Raw genomic sequence first — 19,543 nt, 5'->3', positions numbered from 1 at the left:
ATACTCAATTAAGCTTATGTACTCAGACAAGCCAATTCCATAATCACATCTGTGTATACACGGAATGTTGAAACACTCACGTGCATGTGAACACCAATTCCACACGAGTGCAATACTTTTCACTTAATAAACTACCTTTCAATCAGTATTTTCTTCAGTTCTGTAGCAACCATGCAATGTTCAAGTTGCAAGTTCTAGATGAAAACATCATTATTCTGGATCAAAATCAGGGTATTTTGAATGCTGCACTTCAAACAAAAAACAAAAAGAGGAATCTTGAATGTGGAGATGATCAAAACTGAAATGGCCTATCAAGTTTGCATTTCCATCAGTGAAACAATTCTTGCATCTTAAATAAACTAGAGTAAACCTTATCAACTGTAAGGTTCATAAACAATTACAATGTTACTACAATTTCAAAGAACAGGGAATCTAGCTTCCAAGCATTGTAGAAAGATTTGTGACTAAGATGATTCATATTGGTATTGATCTTTGTGCTTAATTGACAGTCTTCTGGTACAGTTTCCCTAAGCATGGTGTGTCATAAAGGACAAAAAAACCAATCAGAAACAACCATTAAAATAAACAAAAAGCTACTTATGATGATGATGAAGCGCCGGTTACCACAAACATCACTTTAGGTTCCATTCTCATCCTCTGAAAGCAGAAAATCTTTTATTTGTTCCCTGCAAGTGCAAATAAAGTTGAAATTACTAGTGCTTTCTCCTGTGTTGGATGGGACTAGATAACTCATTAGTCATAAAGCAAAAAACAGAAAGGAATTGAAGAGCACAATAGACTGACAATGCTACACCTGACCTTAGCAAGTCCTGGTCCCTAGAGATATGATACTTTGCACGATCAATCATTGGTTGGGGAAGAAGTGAGTAAAAATGCTCCTTGGATGATGATTTCTTTGGTAGTATCTGAAACTGGCAACTAGAACAGCAGCTTATACCCAAAATATCAGCACTGGTTTCGCAGTGTCTTAAATTGCTTTTCAACCTCTCTGAATCCACTTTATTCAGTGGGCTATTGCAGATTGGACAGAAAAGCTCTGAGGGAATAGATTCATTAGATTTAGGGTTAAACTTCTTATGGCGCCTTCGGGAGGACACATGATTGTTGGGATCATCAGTTTCTGGTAGCCTATTGAAATGAAATGGAGTAAGCTTTTCTGCTGTTCTTACTATAGTGCGCTCTCGTGAAGGATTTTCTTTCTGCAATATAATAGCATCTTTAGAGAATTTGATGGAATAGTTGTTACAGGAAGGGAATGCAAGCCCCCCTACTAGAAGACAAATTAAACAAAAATCACTCATTTACCTGCAAGAGAGTTACAAATGATGACACCAAAACATTGATGCCAGAACCAGAACCATCAAGCTGCTTAACAATCTTCAAACTGCCCTGCCAGAAGTAGATCTAGCCCATGATTCAGACATAGCTGGGTGGAAAAGCCATAGCATAGAAAGCATCTAAGACAAACCTGTCATGACTACAGATCATGTTAAGCTCCTGTATAAGACAGTCCCGAAGAGGAAGAACCACTGGGATCTCCCACCTTGCATCAACATACTGTATATCTGCTGGTAAAGAGTAACCCTGGCCCTGTTGAAACCAGAGAAATTAATAAGACCTCTAGGCCAGTTGATGCAAAACACCTACCTCCCTTATGCCAACTTCCAAGGCTCATATCCAACAGCCAAGTCACTAGGATGGATATCTTGGCTAATGATCTGGGAGTCAGTTTCTCCAAGGAAAGACCAGGCATTTGATTGAAACCAGGCAACAAAGAATTTTTATCCAATAAAGGAACATTAAAAAAATTTCTTTTTGGTCCTTGGAGCTTTAATTCAGTGTTTTAAAAGATTTTAGACACCCTTTCCTAATTATACTGCAACTTTTATGGTTGGTAAAATACATGTAATACCACTGATATCTGGATAAACATAAGCTAACAGTGCATGAATAATGACGTGTTTTCACCTTAGCAGGCTTAGCTGCTCAGCTCATTTGTATATATAAAATAGAATAGGTACTAATATATATAACCCGATGTGGTCATTTGTCTATCCCAATTTATCTTATGCTATTTTATGTAGAAACCCACATTCTAAGGGCCAACATTCCCAGGAACAATGAAAATAAACAAAGCATTCCCTGAGAAACCTACTAATTCTCATCACCTACAGCTGCTGTTGGATATCACAGATTTCTCCCCATTGCACTTATAGACACAGGATACTTAAAACGGATTCATCATTAATCATCCTTCGCACCAGAGTGATAATAAAATGTCCAAATAAGTTCATCAGTTGAAAATCCTAAAGTGACTCCATTCAAATAATTTTATGCCTAAAATAGAATCACATTCTTTTGATGCACAGTTGACAATCCGTGAAGCATCTTTTCAAATAGAAAGGTTTGTAAACCAAGTGAAATCAGTTAATTTCATTTTGTCTTACATAGAAAGGTTTAAACATATTGAAGGCAATGAGTTACACGGAATGCGTTTCTTCCTTTTTTTGTTATTTTCTTTTATAAATCAATAATGGGAATTTACAAAAGAAAAGAAAGGGAGAAAACATAGGAGCCAAATAAACAGACAAAACAGACCTGAGAGGAGCCTGATGAAAGCCAACCACTCCTGTGGTGGCTGAAGAAGAAAACAAAGAACACAATCTTTTTTTTTTTTTTTTTTTCCTTTTTGAAAAGGAAAGAACACAAAAATTTAGATCAGAAAAATTATTTCATTTTACAAATTAATTTCTTCTGCACATTGGTTAAATGGATTAATGAAATAGCATAAGGTAATGCAACCATTTCCACTTGGTCAATTGCAGTTTTCCTGCAAATAGAGTTTTTAATAACAGTTTTATAATAATCAAATGAAGGAGCTTGATACTTCCAAGTCAAGGAAAATTTATGAACTATATATAAATTGATAGCGAACCTTTACAGTTGCTGAAATGACATGGCAAGCAATTCTTGATGCACATGATCCTAAAACCAATTTGTTGTAGCCATTGTCAAGAGCAATCTGTCAAGAAGATAAAAAGAAAAGGTTCCATGAAAAAACAGGCTCCTATTCATTATCCTAAATATGCAAATGATCTAAGAAGTAAACTGAACCTTTTGTAAGGACATCATATGCAAATGGTGCACAAGATCTTCTTTCCCAGTGTCATCATCAATGGCATGCAACAATTCCTTCAGCCTACTTGTTTCACCCTTGGAATCCAAAGAATAGATATTCTCAATGGGTACAATATGCAGTTTTTTTTCTGGTGGAGCTAAGCTTGACACAATCAATCTGATATCTTGAATTGCTTTTTCATATTCATGGGAAGGAATAGAAGAAATAACAGTTTCATCAATAAAAGCAACTCCAACACCAAATACTGGCAAAGATCTATCTCTGCTGGCATCAAAATTCCTCTGTGCTTTCTGTTGCATCTCATGTACAAATTGTAGAACCACCCTAAAATGGAAATTCTTTTCTTTTAGGGAATAAATTCAATGTAAAAAAGAACTAATAAAAAAATTCAATGTAAGAAAGGTCATTTACAGAATCAGAAACATGTATTCCCCTAATTAGATGAATTATTTTCCTCTCAAGCCAATAGAAGAATTACCCCTTGACACGGGAGAAAGATTAGGGATAGAAAATAATACTCATAATCCTAACAGAAGGAATAGTACAATCATAGGAGATGTTGAAGAAATTATCCCAGAATGTACAATAATAAGAATTCAAGTGTTGCGATAAGCAACAAATTGCAATAATATTTTCCTCATATCCTGAAAATTGTAAATCAGAACATGGTGATTTTGGATTCTTTTCCTGGTAATAGACACTAGGAATGAGAAGTAATACATCTAATGAATGGGAGGCTATAGTATTCAGATATTAAAGATCTTGGAATGATGTAATCTTTATTTAACCCCACTCAGATGAGACTCTTCTGTATGCAAAGGAGATCACAAGGGAGTTTGTCAACCTTATCATTATACCATTGGCAGCATGAGAAGTGTGATGGAAAATGATGGAGAGTGTTGGATCTTTGGTGGAGAAAGTGGTCAACCACTGACCTTGCAATGTAGTGCCCAAAGCAACTGTTACTTTCAATGGAAGGAGTTGGAAGAAGATCCACAGCCCCTCTAAATCTCCCTTAAGGTGTAGCACCATTAGAAACTTGTTGATCAACTCAAAGGGAAAGGAGTCATGTGCCACCTATCCCAAAATGGTGGATACTTCCTCCTCCCCTAGGCCCTCCTAACATGGTGGAAACCCTTCCTAGAAGTCGGTCCAGCACTAACTAAGGGCAACCATGAGACCTTGTCTTTAGCATTTCAAATCTTGCTAATTTAGGTTGTTGTTCTATCTGCTTTGATGGTAGGAGGTTTGGGCGAGGGTGAGAGGTTGTGAGATTACCTTTAAAAAGAATAATTAAAAAGGACCCCGAAAAAGGCTATTCTACTTCCAACAAGAGGTGATTTGTTGTAATCTAGCAAGGAGGTACCACTGTACCAGAATTGGAGAAGGTAGGAAAATCCTTTTTCAATAAGAATGGAGATGGGAAAATGGAGTTTTTTCTTCAGAACTTCGGGAAAATGGGATCAGTTAAGAAGCAGAACAGGAACCTATGGCTGCATGGGCTTAGTACGCTGGTCGCTGGTAGGATGGTGAAAACTGTAGTGGCTTAGGGGAAGGTAGTATAATTGAAGATGTTGAGTGCGATGCAGCAATTATGTCCAAAAGCAGGAGATACTTTTCAACATGTGCATGCTGACCATGCCATAGAACCAGTGCTCTTATTCTTTGAGATTGTTTTGAGAAAATTTAACCAAAATTCATTAAGTAAAGAGGAGGTACATGAGAAGATGTACAAAGCAGGGGAAGAACCCCTACAAATTACAAAGGAGGAATCTTGTCGCTATACAAATGCTCCAAGTACACGCCACAATTGGCTAAGCCATCTGCAGTATGATTGTGTTCCCTAGGAACCCAAACTAAATTAACATTTAAACAGTGCAAAGAATCCCTAGCCTCTGTCAGATAGTGATTCAATCTCCAAGGACCCCCCTCTTTGTTTCTTAACCATTTTACGGACAATCAATTATAGAAACACTGAATGTATGGATTTGTTCCTCTTCCCTTACACTTATAGGTGTCCCTGTAATTCGTAATTTTTTATCATTAACAATCAGAAATGTTTTTATGAAAAATTTAAAGATAGTACATAAGTATAAAATACCACATTCAGAGCCACTAGCTTCTCCCCTAAAACTTTAAATTAAATAATACTGCCTAACCTTGATTGGCAGGCCCCACATATAGTTTGGTCCTATTTACCCCTTCCCTTGCATATGTATTGGCCAGGGCATTTTCTGCCCTTGTAAACCACTTCATGAGATATACAGGTTAGTGGAGAAGAATTTAGCTTACCTTAAAACATGTCTGAACTCCAAGTAACCACTTTATTTACATTCATCCACCCCTATGATAACCAGATACAAATACTGACACAGACATGGATATGGGAAAAGGGGATGTAACTCTAAATTTCCTAAAATCCCAGACATGGATAAGGATGCAGGTATCCATAGTATGCTTATACCATACTTCCATATCTAGTTTTTGAGGCTAATTGTTGTCACTTCTCAAGACTTGTGTCTTGTTAAATTTAATTGAATTTCCAATAAATCATAAATGCAGATTTTTGAAGTATAACATGTTAAGACATACCATTTTATACACGTCTAAAGTATTAATGTATTGAGAATCTATAGAAGTGTCCATGCAGTATTAGGTGTTGTATCAGGTACATATTGTGCCTGATACTGATATACTAGGCATGTACAGGCATCTGGGTGTCACAGATCCACCAAGTCACCACCTTCAAGTCAACTCTTACCACCAAATCTGATATGCTTGGAGATTAACAGATCCTAAGACATTGAACTGAGAAAATCTTTTCCCTAATTGAGTTGCCAACACCAATGGGTCCGGAAAAATAAGGACAATCCCCATCTAATGATTTCCCCTCTACCTGAGTTCCCTGGATTGCCAAGACAGCAGGCATAAAAATTTAATTTGAGGAAATTTGGAGGTGGCTGTAATTCATTATATACTTATTTGAGAATATGTACAAATGGAGAAACACAATAGAAATAAAAATAGTCCCAGATAAGGATGCAACTTGGGTCGGGTTGGGTTGGGAGTTTGTTTAATTTTCAATGGGGCTGAACCCTAACCTGAGCCTGATATAGTTGAAATTCTTTAAGCCCGGCAACCCGATTTGTAGCCCTCATCCCAGGTCAGCCAACAGACCAACTCCACTACACCTACGTATATTATTTCTTTATCCCGCCACTACTGCCCAAAAATAGAAGGTCCACTAGACGTTGCTTCCCTATTAACCCCTTCCCTAGCCAGAACATCCACCACTAAATCAGCAGATCATGGAACTCATTAGAAAGAGTAGTTCAACCTAAGAAGCTTAGAATCTCACCTCTGTAATGTGATGTTTTAGGATCCAAGGTCCAGGCTCATCCCTCCCTCATTCATCTTATATAATTTTTATGCCATTGAGACCAAAGAAACTGCAGAGTCTAACTAAGATACAGGTGATATCACCAGAACGTTGTGAATTCCCTAAAGCAAGATGGTAGCTTTACAGGATATTGGTGTGCAAAAAGCATCCCGAATGCATGTGATCAACAATCTTGCATTGCTTGACTGCAGACCAAGACAGACCAAGCTCATCAGGCTTGACATCCATAGCCATCCCGGCTATTAGTTCATCTTCTATCCAACCTAAATCTATATGCGATGCCATCCTCAATCTCTCCCTCGATTAAAGTCCAAATTCTTTCTGATAATTAAAGTTTTTTCAATAATTAAGCCAGAAGCAAAAGCGAAAGAAACTGGGAGATCAAAATATAGATAAAGGTATTCTTCAAAAGGAACACTTGCCACAATCAACACACAACAGAAAGACAAAAAAAGAAAAGAAAGAGGAAGTGGAACCTAGAGGAAGGACCACCGGAAAAGGCAACGAGGATATTGTCGAAAGGGTTAATCATGTCATGGGAAGTGACGGAGAACTTGAACTTGCCGAAGAGAGAAGAGCGGAAACAGCCAAGGCAAAGGTGGGCTTCATCCCCAGTGATAGCTTCATCCACCTTGCACTTGAAGCAGAGATTCCGATGGTCAGAATCTTCCTTAACTGGAAGCGAAGCAGAACCATTAGCAGTTGTAGTAGTTGCAGACTCGCTCCTCCTTTCAAACTCCATCGCCTCGTCGTCATCCTCCTTGTAGCAACCAGATTGGCATACTCCTGTAGTACACGCCATACTCCTCTTTTTGCTTCTTCTCCCACTCACGTCTCTCTTTTTGGGTTACCAACTTCGTATCGACTATCGAGTGTCGAAGCCCTCTCTCTTCCCAGTCCGGAATCCGGATCGGTTGCGTTTGGACCAGTGTTTTAAAAGCCGTCTCGGTGGCTAAAACGTTTTCCCTCGGGTCGCGGGTATATATAATAACGAAAATTGAAGATTAGTATCCAATAATATGGCCAGTTGTTAAACTTTTAAAATGTGCTAATTTAATACCTACCGTTAATCATTTATCAGTTATGTGTATCAAATAACATTATTATAATTTAAAATTTTTAAAAATATCAAAATTATAATTTAAATAGGATACCCAAATTCAATCAATTATAATATATAAATTCAATTTGATTATATCCAATAAAAAATTTAAAATCGGAATTTCGAATACAGTTAACAACCCTAAGGTATCCATGGGCCTACAAATACAATTAAAAACATTACACACCCAAGACCCAACAACAAAACACTATAAAGACCAAAATAAAATTAGGGGTAAAACATGCCATTGAATTGATGTTTTAGAGCTTGGGTCTCTCAAGGTTTTTCCTGGACTTCAATCATATGATAGAGAGAGAGAGATCAAGGTGATTTTAGGCCTCTTACACCTTTAGAATACTTGGCATTTATTTGATTACATTCAATACATTTTTTCCAACTTTTGTTGTTACGTTAATACAAAATATTATAGGTTTCCTATTTGCATAGGCTAACGGCCACAAGTTTTTGTTAGTTTAATCAACAGTTTCTATTTTCTTTGGCACCAACACATGGAAAAGAACAGCAAAACAAGAAAGGTTCTCGTCCGTGAACCGTCTGTTCTGTTGTAGAAAAGAAAAGCGAAACCGACACCTTGGATGGATTAATTTTTGAGTTCACGTTTCCTCTGCACAAGGGGCTGCCCCACAATGTCCCACAGCACATCCCCGTGTGTATTGGTCACATCTCCCAATGATGACATCATCAAGTCTGGTACTATCATCAGGAGAATGTTTCCAATACACGGCGGGATGTGCTGTGGGTCATTGAGGAGCGGCCCCTTGTGGGGAGGAGATGTGATCTCTTTTTCAATAGGCTATATTTGTTTTATGAGCAAGGGATGGAAAACAAAGTCGTAGGATTGCAGCAGTAAAACATAAATATAGTCGAGATTTTACAATATAATCACTTTTACTATATTTTGACGGTGAAATAGAGCCTTGGGATATTACAATCCAGCTGAAAAATGGTCTTCAGTCCTGGCTTTGACACTTGGAAACAAATCCCAACTAGACGGGGACCTGGACCTGGGGAGGCCAAGGCATTTAAATACAAACGATGCAGGGGAATTTTCTTAAGCGGCAGTCAATGATACAAAGCAAGTTGAATGTAACAGAGCTATTTCATTTAAGCCAGGGAAAACAAGTGCTTGAATTAAGTTAGTAGGGCACAAATCAGGATTAGTGAATTGCACGGTTTGCACCCTATACAGTATACTTGAAAAATAAACCTAATGTTCCAACCAATTTAAATCAAAGAAAAAAAAATACCGAAACTGAACTTATTTACAAAAAAAAAGGAGAAAAAAACTACCATTCTTGTCACAGGGTACATAAACTTCCCACCACGTTAGTTTCAGCTAATTGGGCTTTGGTGGTTCTCATTAGCACTTCTTTCACCCTCTGAAACTCCAACATTAACACTCACCAACCAAGCCCATGATTGTTCTCCAACATCCTCCATTACTCCAGGCTGAATTGGAAATAGACAAACATTTCAAAATAGGCATGAAGTAACAAATAAATAATTAATAAATCTTGCTTCACTAGCATTGTTACCTTGGGAAGGCTCTTCAATCCAAGGTCCATTCATAATATTCAGAATACTACATGATTCACCATATTCCAGGTCTGGCAGCAGCTTTGGGGTAAGTAAAAAGCATCTGATATGGTGACAAGCCAAATGTCAAATGCTGGAGGAATATAAATAGGAAGTGACGCAGGCCTATTCAGTGTTGCCCATAGATTCAAGGATTCAAGGACAGTTGGTCTTTATTGTCCTACTAGCAAGTAAACCCATGCAATAATACATGGGGTTCAATAGAAATTTGGTTAGGTTTAGGTTGGCAAATTTGGGTTTTGACATTACTCAAAAAAAAAAAGCTATTTAGAAATCAGTTCGGGTCCAAGCCAGGGTCCATGTCTAGGGCTAGTCTTGCCATGGCTCTTAACCTGACCCTTCTAATTTATACCCTTACTTAAGGGAGTCAAAAGTAGTCAAGAGAGACTTACGAGGAAGGAAGGGCAGAATTAATAGGGAAGGGGAGGGCCGGAGGGGATATTTAATAGGGGTAGAAAGAAGGGCAGATTTAATAGGAGAGAGAGTTGTGAGAATGTTCTTATTAAGAGTAAGGTTGGATTTAATTAGAGAAAATTAAGACCTAAGAGTGTTTTATTGCAACTTCTTATATTTTTTAATAATTTAATTTAGAAATATATAATCACAATGAGAGATGGGAGGAGAAAGAGGTCAATGTGAGCTTATGGTGAGAGAACCCTTCACTTCTCCTCTCTCTTTCTAATATAGATACAAATTAACTTTCCAATTATTATCTTCTTATTTTGGGAGTAAAAGGCCCTTTTCTAGTTAAATGTTACTTTGAGTTGTCACTTGAATGCAGTCTTAAGAGCATTTTTCTGACTACTTCAATTTTGCTGGAAATGCTCTTGGGGTCTTTTTTCATATTTTTCTTTTCTGGAAAAGACACATTATCTGCAGTTCACAAGAGCTATGCAAACCCAACCTCACTATGAAGAAGTTAGGGATCATCTAGGGAAGGTGCTTGCAGTTTTAAGCAAGGACGTGAGCTCTTGTTCTATCAATAGTGCAGAAGCTTGGGTGGCGCTTGAAGCTCATAGGATGGCGATGAGGTTCATAGATAAAGAATTTTATTAAAGGAGATTCGAAGATTGTGGTGATGGTATTAAGGGAGCTGAAGACCCCCTTGGTGCATGAGTGCATCAAGACTATTTTTGAGAATTGCTACAATTTGTGTTTATGTTGCTGTCATCTGTATGTTCTCATGTTTTTACTTTTTAGAGAAGCAAAATTCTGCTGCTGATTGGGTATAGGTTGGCAGTTCAAGTTTATTTTTAATAGTGATGTGTGGGGGAGGGTACCCCCCGTTTTGTGTAGCCTATGCTCCTTTTCCATTTTACTCAAAAAAAGTTAGAGATTTTTTTTTTTTTTTTCCTTTTCTCATAGCTATGTCATGCTTCCTGGATTACCTTCTAGTTCTGTTCTGTTTTCTTCTTTATTTTGAGAATTTCACCATATTTTGGTGCTAATATGGCCCTGCATGTGCTAGGCAGAAACTAGGCAAGCTAGCCTAGTAATTTACAGATCAGACATGATTGACTTTTAGAACTTCGAAAATTGACAAGCAGCAATTTACCAGTGAATGGAATAAGGTAATTGGTTCTTACTGTGGTGTATTTGGTTGGCTGGCTGCCCTGACTAGTTGCTGGAACATTTTCCTTTCATTTATAGGATCCATTCCTGAACCACAGAAAAGAAGGGGGGTGGGAGGATAAACCATCATGTGGTATACAATTTTCAACAAAAATCATGTCAAATATGTATGTATTATATGCTAATTTACCTTGGTTTATCTCATCAACCACACGAAATGGGCAGTTAGTAAGATCTTGTAGTGAAACCAGATAGAGAATGGTAGAAACAGAGCGTTCCTATAAAAAAATGAAACCTCAAATTACAGTATAGGAAAAACAATATCATAACGTAAAATGAAAAACCACAAAGAGTACGGTATACTATGATACCCCCCCAGACTGATGGTGAGCACTCAGCACTTTCAGTTGTCCTGTTTGCCTGACAGTATCAATATAATGGAAGGTGACAACTTCAGAAAGTAAGCATGCTGCCCCAACCAAAATGCCTTACCAACAAAAGAGTGTAGGAACTAGCTCTCAAAATTATATTACCTAAATTTCACTTTTATAAGTATACCATATTTGTCAAAGTCCGTGTCATGTTCATCTGAAATGCACCACCAAAACCAATAAGAAAGGCTATGGAACTTTCAATGAGTATATTTGATCATGGCAGGAAAGTTTCGACAAAATACCCAAAGAAACTTCTCCTGCAACAGCCATTTCTTGAAAGTTGCGACTGAACGTCTGATTTATGTGGCAAACAAGGTTTCTTAGATTTGGAAGCCAGCTTTCCTGCATAAACACTTCAATCAGAACATACTTAAAAAAGTAAAGCAAATAGTTGACTATTTTGGCATATTAACTCAGATCAGAAACAAAAAATACAAATAAAATATGGAGTTAAGAAGGAATGGAATGTTTGAGTGGTCAACTTGCCACACACAGAAATGCTGCGAGTCTATGTCCCTAATCAATAAAATTCCTTTTCTTGACAGAATACTAACTATAACTATGCCTTCCAAAATGACAAGTGATGATATACTTCAAAAACAAGGAAGCTTCAGGCTTGTACACCTCTCTTACCTTCAGAGAATCAATTTCAGCCAAGCACCTCTTTAGTTCCTTGTTATCAGCATCCAATTTCATAGCCATGGCTTCAATCTGTAAGAAAATGTCAGCACCTATAAATCATCATAAGCTCAAATATATAGAAACAGATCCAGTAGCAATTACCTTATGCTGACGGGTTTCATATTCTTCCAAAATATTCTGGTTTAGAAAAAGAATAGAATTGGCTTGAGAAATATTGTCCTGAATAGCAGCTTCCAATTCCTCAATAGTACCAGGCATCTGGTTTGACATGGGATACAAATATTTAGACTATACTATTTAAGGATAAAAAAGTAATGGGGTTCAATTTAAGTAAAATATTTCAAACTTCTAGGACAAAGTAATCATCTGAAACAACAAACTCTCTTGCAATGAGCATAGTTCCAAAAAGAACTATTCATAGAAAAGGGTAAGTTTCAGTGAGTATTAGAAACATGTAAGATGGGGGCATTACTACTATTAGAGGAGAAAATTAAAAGTGTTCTACTCTAGGGATCTGAAGAAAAGCTTCAAAGAACAGAAAATAAGCATACCAAACATGCAAGTAATACTAAATGCAGAAGTTCCAAACTGCTATTGACATCATGGAAGAACATGGAGCCACTGGATAGCTCTAACTTTTGAATTGTGATTCCAGTCATTGGTTTTGAACGGGGAATGAAAGGGACATAAAAACTAGGCCTCTAATCATAAAAGAAAGGTGAACTGAGATCACCCTCCTCATTTATAAGTCTGCAAATTAGGTGCATTTTGATACATGAGCCTTGCTTTAACCTGAGTGATGACAGTTTCAGAAGGTGCTAGCATGGTGCACCGATGTACACACACCTTGGTTGGAGCACAAGGCAACCCAGGAGTTTGCCCAACCATACTTTTTTTTCTTTAGTTACTTCTATATACTGTCATGTGTATTGTGATCTACTACTAAAGAAACTTGTTATTGTTGCTTGTAGCCTGACCTTTACACTAGTTATAGTGTACTGACTTTAAAAGGAATAAAAGCAAAGACATGCCTGAAGTCCTAGCTTAAGTAATGCGACTAAGGGAATGACAAAGTGAACATGTTGAGAACTTGAGAGGACTTGAAAGGCAAGAAGTGATTATACAAATCATAACTAGTTACAGGTATGTATACTTTTCTCTCTCTCTTTCTTTCTTCACTGAAACAGGGATCAGACCTTTCTCCATCTTCTCCACATATTTTCATTCTTTCTTTCTTCTTTTCCTCCTGTTCTGTTTTGTATTGATTTCTTTTTTTCCTCCTTCAAACAGGGGATCCCCCTTCTCTTTTTTCTGATTTGCTGGAAAAAGGATATGCTCTATGCTGTCTGCCACAATCTTCTTTAATCTTTTCCTTTAATTGATTGCGGTTCCTTTCCTTCTTTTTCATAATTATATAACTCTTTTAATAGAACATAGCTGAACTGTTTAAGTTACTAAAACGTTGAACATGTTTGGTAACTTGTCTGTCTTCTATAGATTTGGATTGTTGCTTTTTATAAATGTTGAATTATTGATGTCTTTTATGAAATATGGTCATGGATTATCATATGGAGGTCTATATGCAGATTTTATTTAATTTAGAATCCATATTTACATATTTTTATATCTGAAGTTTTATTTTATTTTATTTTACATTTCAAAAGTTGTTTCACTTTGTTCGGAAACACACCTTGCCTTGTGCCTCATGCCTAAGGAGTTTAGAAGCCCTTGCACTTTTGTTGCCTGTTAAAAGGCTGTTATTCTTTAAGTTTAGTACCGCAGGGGTACTTTGGTATTTTCCACATCTCTCTTCTCTCTTCTCTCATCTATCTTCTCTCTTCCTTTCTTCTTCTCTTCTGGACAACATGGTATCAGAGCGGGACTGTCAGATCTGAAAGGAGATCGAGCAAGCCTCTTTTCTGTCTTCTCCCTTTGCCAGCTACAGTGTGGTTTATTGAAGATCCAGATTTTTTTTCAGCATCGGACTGAAGTACCCTCTCTACCTTCCTCCTTTTTTATGTTTTTTTTTGTGCTTGTGTGCCAGGACAGAACCTGTAATAGGTACAGTTGGTTGATGTGAGGTGATCAGCACCTCCTTTCCTTTTTTGTGGGATTGGCTGATCCCTGTGATAGACTGTAGGTCGGTGATGAGTTGATGACCTTTATATGCTGTGACAGCAGCCATATTTGATTTGTAGGTCAAGAGAGGACCTGTATATGCTGCGACAGCAGCCATACCTGATTTATTATAGGCCTGTGATGACCTGTTAGTGCTGTAACAACACCTTTTTCGTTTGAAGAACTGAGCTTTAAAAAGAAAAGGAGGGGAGTGGTTGTCTCTAGTCTCCTGGTGCAAAGAGTTTTTTTTGGGGGTGTTAGACTGCTCTTTTCTAAGGTTTTTGTTCTCACTTGGAGTGTAACCTGAAACTGTGATTATGAGTGGTGAAGATTCTGCTACATCTGGTGTCTCCTCAATGCAGAATGGAATGAGTGGAGGTATGGATTTATCCTTCCCTATGACTGTCATACCCCTGGATAGCTTAAATTATTTAGAATGGTCGAGGGGGATCAAGCTATACACTACTTCAAGGGGAAAGATAGGGTATATAAATGGGAGAATTAAAGAACCTAATTCCGGGAGTGCCGAGTATGACAGATGGAACCAAGAAAACAGCATGGTTATGTCTTGGCTTTAGTGTTTATACAACCTCAGGTGAGAAGGAACTTTATATGGGCTGAAACAGCTTATGAGATTTGGGAACAGGCAAAATCGACCTATTCTGAACTACGTTACCATGCAAAAATCTATCAATTACAGGTGGAATCATTCACTTGTAAACAGGGGGAGAGGATTCTTTTTGTGTACTATTCAGACTTGACCTCTGTTTGGAAGGAGTTAGATCACTATCAAAGTGTAGACTGGAAGTGTGATGAAGATGCAAAAGCGTACACGAAACTTGTTTCCCAACAAAGAGTGTTTGCATTTCTCCATGGCTTGAACCCTATGTATGAATCCATCAGAGTCCAGATCCTAGGTAGCAAGGATCTTCCATCTTTCTAGGAGGTTTATGCATTAGTACAGTAAGAAGAAAGTAAAAGAAATTTAATAAATAGTTATGGAGGGGATGCAATTGTGTTGGCAGTGAAAGGGAATGCTATTACAGGTGGAGGAAATCCTTTTAAGAAGGGGGACTTTCAAAAAAGGGTGGAAGACAAAGACAAACTATGGTGCACACATTGCCAGAAACCCTGACACACCCGTGAAACATGCTGGGAACTTCATGGGAAGCCAAAATGGGCTCAGGAATTGAGTAAGAAGCAAGGTTCAGATCTGAATAAGAGGTCAATACAGCAAGGTCCAAGAAAGTTCACCATAGAAAACATGGCTACTCAAGAGAATCAGCCCCCTACTACTACTAGTCTACTATGATTCGGACACACACCTCTAGTTTTGACCCAAGGGAGGATATTATTAATTCTTTCCGTGACCATTTAGAACTCTATGGTAGAGCAATTCGTCAGATGGAAGCTTCTCCTCCATTAACTTCATTTGCGTCTACATTAGGTAACTCTGCCACAACTTTCCGTGTATTGTCTCATTCCCCCGACTCTCCTTGGGTAATTGATTATGGAGCGTCAAAACATATGACTGGTAAGTCCACTTCTTTTTAGACCTACCACCTCCTCTCTAAAAGAGACAAGGTGAGACTAGTTGATGGTTCACACTCTACCATAGCTGGTCAAGGAACAATTTCTCTTCCCTTTGGCCTCACCCTGACTAATGTTTTACATGTTCCAAAATTCCCTATTAATTTGTTCTCTGTTAGTAGTATCACTAATTCTTCTTTAAACTGCTCAGTGACCTTTTTTCCCTTCTTATTCTGTGATCCAGGATTTGGCCTTGGGGAAGACGATTGGTAGAGGAGATATGGTGGATGGACTCTACATGCTAGAGAATAAGGTTAGTCTTACAGTCACAGAGTCTAAGAGTCAGTCTGGTACGAGTCAAGTCTGTTTATGGCACAGTCGTCTTGGTCATTTGTCTTTTGAGTCTTTAAAAATGGTGTTTCCAGAGTTATTTAAGTCAGTGTCAGTGTTAAGAGTTTTCATGTCAAACTTTTCAATTGAGTAAGCATTGCAGAACTCATTTTTCTTCAAAGAATAATAAATCCGAATCTCCTTTCCACATTGTTCACTCTAATGTTTGGGGCCTTGTTACTTTACCATCTGAGAGTGACTACAAGTATTTTAATACCTCTATTGATGATTACTCCAGATATACATGGGTATATCCCATGCAAACAAGGGATGAAATACAAAAAAATATCCAAGATTTCCATCGAATGATCTTCATCCAATTTCAAACTAAAATTCAAGTTTTTCAATTTGATAATGCCAAGGAACATTTTCATAATGATCTAACGAAGTTCTTTGCTTCGCGTGGATCACTTCACCATAACTCATGTGCCCGAACACCACAACAAAATAGTGTTGCTGAAAGAAAGAACCGACACCTTCTTGAAGTGGCCCAGGGGTTACTCATTCATATGAATGTCTCGAAACGTTTTTGGCTTGAGGCTGTCCTTTATGCTACCTATCTCATTAATCGTATGCCCTCTCACTAGTTAGAGTGCAAAGCCCCACATCAACTTCTTTTTCCTAAGGCTCCTCTTCTTTATATTCTTCCTTGTGTGTTTGGTTGTCGTTGTTTTGTTCAAAACCTAGCGCCCACCTGTGGAAAATTAGACCCTCATGCTATTCCTTGCATCTTCTTGGGGTACTCTTATCACTTAGAAGGGATACCGGTGCTTTGATCACGTCTCTTGGAGGTATTATGTTTCCATGGATGTCTCTTTCTCTGAGAATGATTATTTCATCCCTCTTTTTCCTTAGGGGCAGTGTATGAATAAGGAAAAACCGGTTCAGCTCCCTCCACTTCCTGGTCCTCCTCCCTTTCGTGTTTTCTTTTGACGTCACAAAGGCCAACCAAGTTCAAGAGCTGTGGAGCATCTAAAAGCTGTACCACCAATGCCATCAAACTCTCTAGGGGTGGATCCTACCCAACTAGGTACCTTGGTTCCCATTCATGTTCCTGACCCTATTGCCATTGATACCTCTATTGCTGATGACCTTGACCTTCCCATTGCTCACCGGAAGGGTGTTAGGTCTTGCACCATTAAACATCCCATTTCCCATTTTGTTTCCTATGAGAACATTTCACCTTCCTTTCGGGCTTTCCTTTCTTCCATTGATAGTGTTTCCATTCCTAAGAATGTGGCATAAGCTCTGTTGGTGCCTGAATGGACAGATGCTATGAAGGAAGTGATTAATGCTTTACATAAAAATGGCACATGGGAATTGGTAGATCTTCCTGACGGAAAGGAACCAGTTGGATGTAAATGGGTTTTCATAGTAAAACATAGGGCTAATGGCACAGTGGAGCTGTATAAAGCTCGTTTAGTGGTAAAAGGGTTTACACAAGTGTATGGAGTGGATTATGAAGAAACTTTTGCACCTGTTGCTAAGATGAACTCCATTAGTCCTTTTCTCTTTAGCTGCTAATCTTGATTGGGACCTCCATTAAGTAGATATTAAGAATGCCTTTCTAAATGGTGGACTTGAAGAGGAAGTGTACATGGTACAACTCCCTAGTTTCCGAGCTCAAAGACATGAACAAAAAGTGTGCAGGTTAAAAAAATCATTATATGGCCTGGTTCAGTAGGTTTCATGTAGTTGTTCAACAAAGAGGATACAAGTAGTGTCAATCTGATCATATATGATTTGTGAAAAGAGGGAAAGGAAAAATTGCAGCCCTAATAGTATATGTTGATGATATAGTTATCACTGGTGATTGGAAAGATGAAATTCAAGAGTTAAAGAGATTTCTTGCTACCCAATTTGAAGTGAAAGATCTAGGTTCTTTAAGGTACTTCCTTGGGATGGAAGTTGCCCGCTCACAAAAGGGTATCTTCATTTCCCAAAGAAAGTATGCCCTAGATCTACTCCAACATACAAGAAAATTGGAAGTGAAGCCTAATGATTCTCCTATTGATCCTAGTCACAAATTAGGTGACTGCCAAGGTGAATTCATCAAGGATGTGAAACAATTTCAGAGACTTGTGGGAAGATTGTTATATCTTTCTATGACCCGACCAGACATAGCTTATGCAGTGAGTGTTCTTAGCCAATTCACGCATGCCCCTAAGACCACCCATTGTGGAGTAGCTGAAAGAGTTCTCAGATATCTTAAGAAGTTTCTAGGTGTAGGTTTATTGTTTCAAAAGCATAGGCATTTGAAAGTTGAAGTATATACCGATGCAGATTGGGCAAGATCCCTGAGTGATGGGAAGTCGACCAATGACTACTGTACCTTTGTGGGAGGGAACTTAGTTACCTAGAGAAGCAAAAAGTAGAATGTAGTGGCTAGGTCTAGTGCTGAAGCTGAACATAAAGCAATGTCTCATGGAGTGGCTGAAATTATGTGGCTAAAAAAATTTGTTGAGCGAGTTGGGATTTATAGTTGATGGACCTATGACTCTATACTGTGATAACAAAGCAGCCATAAACATTGCTGCTAATCCTGTGCTGCATGATAGAACTAAACATATCGAAGTCGGCAAGCATTTTATCAGAGAAAAGGTTGTCACAGGGGAAGTGTGTACTCCCTACTTCAGTTCTGAAGACCAACTTGCAGACATCTTCACAAAAGGGTTACATCACTTGCAACATAATGATTTATGTGACAAGTTGGGCATGATTGACATCTATGTCCCAACTTGAGGGGGAGTGTTAAAAGGTTGTTATTCTTTAAGTTTAGTACCAATGGGGTACTTTGGTAATTTTCACATCTTTTATTTTATGTTGTGTGGCCCTAGTATAAATAATAAAAAAAAGCTGGCGCCACCAGGAGCTCTTTTGGACTCTCAATCTCTCTTCTCTCTTCTCTCTTCTCTCTTCTCTCTTCTCTCTTCTCTCTTCTCTCATCCTTTCTTCTCTTTTGTACGACATTGCTCTTAACATTTAAACCACTAGTATAAATATAAACATCTTAACGAAGGAGATTAACTAATTATACCCCCTTTATATATTGATACAAGTGTATGACCAAATTGGGTTGGCATGAGTATTATGTAATGCTAAAGGCTAGGCCAATAAAAATTAATTGTAAATTTTCACTTAAACCATTTTCTGATACAATTTCTCACTAAATAGCTTATTTATTTATTTATTAATCAGCAGCCATTTTGGATATTCTTCAATGTCCCAACTGTTCATGGAAATTTTAACATGTAATTACATAATGCTTATGCAGTGGTTACATAAATACATTGCAGAATATGTATTACCATCACGAACATAAGCTCACTGGCTTGGGTTCAAGTCGTATTTCAGGATTATATGATTTCAAGCCTAAATATCTCAAATTTAGGCTTGGATTTGGATGCTAAAGACCCTTGCAAAACAAAGGAGGCATGCCCACATTTTCAAGAAACTAAGTACATGTTCTTTTGGTCCATCTACATATGCATTATGAAATGGAAACATGTGCATTATGAAATGGAAACATGAAAAGAGAAGAAAAGACGTTCTGATATGAAGAGAAATGGCAATGCCAT

At 37.9% G+C, this 19,543-nt stretch overlaps 2 protein-coding genes across 8 annotated transcripts in view; both read right to left on the bottom strand.

Annotated features, from left to right (window-relative positions):
• Positions 1–292: 292 nt before the first annotated feature.
• LOC104589953 (Adenine nucleotide alpha hydrolases-like superfamily protein) lies at positions 293–7,514 on the bottom strand. 4 transcript variants are annotated; one of them, XM_088891151.1, is made up of 8 exons: positions 7,037–7,514; positions 3,136–3,484; positions 2,957–3,043; positions 1,490–1,611; positions 1,327–1,405; positions 820–1,220; positions 625–686; positions 293–527 (listed from the first exon to the last, which is right to left on the bottom strand). In XM_088891151.1, the coding sequence occupies exons 1-7, from the start codon at positions 7,360–7,362 to the stop codon at positions 638–640; spliced, it is 1,413 nt and encodes a 470-aa protein (XP_088747277.1). In that variant the 5' UTR covers positions 7,363–7,514; the 3' UTR covers positions 293–527; positions 625–637. The 4 variants fall into 4 exon arrangements, 3 of the variants coding, with proteins under 3 accessions (XP_088747277.1, XP_010246741.1, XP_010246740.1); XR_016078408.1 differs by having other exon boundaries at positions 463–527; positions 815–1,220; XM_010248439.3 differs by having other exon boundaries at positions 293–686; positions 815–1,220.
• A 1,249-nt stretch (positions 7,515–8,763) lies between these two features.
• Positions 8,764–19,543, bottom strand: part of SMC5 (structural maintenance of chromosomes 5) — a 55,685-nt gene continuing 44,905 nt past the window's right edge. For all 4 annotated transcript variants that reach the window (XM_010248440.3, XM_019196418.2, XM_088891150.1 and 1 more), the window contains 9 exons: positions 12,069–12,185; positions 11,919–11,996; positions 11,528–11,627; positions 11,385–11,439; positions 11,223–11,271; positions 11,042–11,129; positions 10,866–10,938; positions 9,219–9,322; positions 8,764–9,132 (listed from right to left, as the gene is read on the bottom strand). In XM_010248440.3, the coding sequence (XP_010246742.1) occupies positions 9,077–9,132; positions 9,219–9,322; positions 10,866–10,938; positions 11,042–11,129; positions 11,223–11,271; positions 11,385–11,439; positions 11,528–11,627; positions 11,919–11,996; positions 12,069–12,185 (720 nt within the window). In that variant the 3' untranslated portion in view covers positions 8,764–9,076. The remainder of the gene's footprint in view (positions 9,133–9,218; positions 9,323–10,865; positions 10,939–11,041; positions 11,130–11,222; positions 11,272–11,384; positions 11,440–11,527; positions 11,628–11,918; positions 11,997–12,068; positions 12,186–19,543) is intronic.

This window comes from Nelumbo nucifera, chromosome 7, assembly GCF_055504915.1.
Source record: "Nelumbo nucifera cultivar China Antique chromosome 7, China Antique-T2T, whole genome shotgun sequence".
Classification (NCBI taxonomy): Eukaryota; Viridiplantae; Streptophyta; class Magnoliopsida; order Proteales; family Nelumbonaceae; genus Nelumbo; species Nelumbo nucifera.
This window is presented reverse-complemented; position numbering and strand designations above follow the sequence as displayed.

Bases quoted from the DNA above. Each gene is read 5' to 3' on its own strand.
- LOC104589953 (XM_010248438.3), bottom strand. From the start codon at position 7,362: ATGGCGTGTACTACAGGAGTATGCCAATCTGGTTGCTACAAGGAGGAT. The intron at 3,485-7,036 runs GTTCCACTTCCT...TTTCCATTTTAG, and splicing joins TCCGGTGGTCCTTCCTCTAG to GGTGGTTCTACAATTTGTAC. The intron at 1,612-2,956 runs GTTCGCTATCAA...TGGTTTCAACAG, and splicing joins TCATTTCAGCAACTGTAAAG to GGCCAGGGTTACTCTTTACC.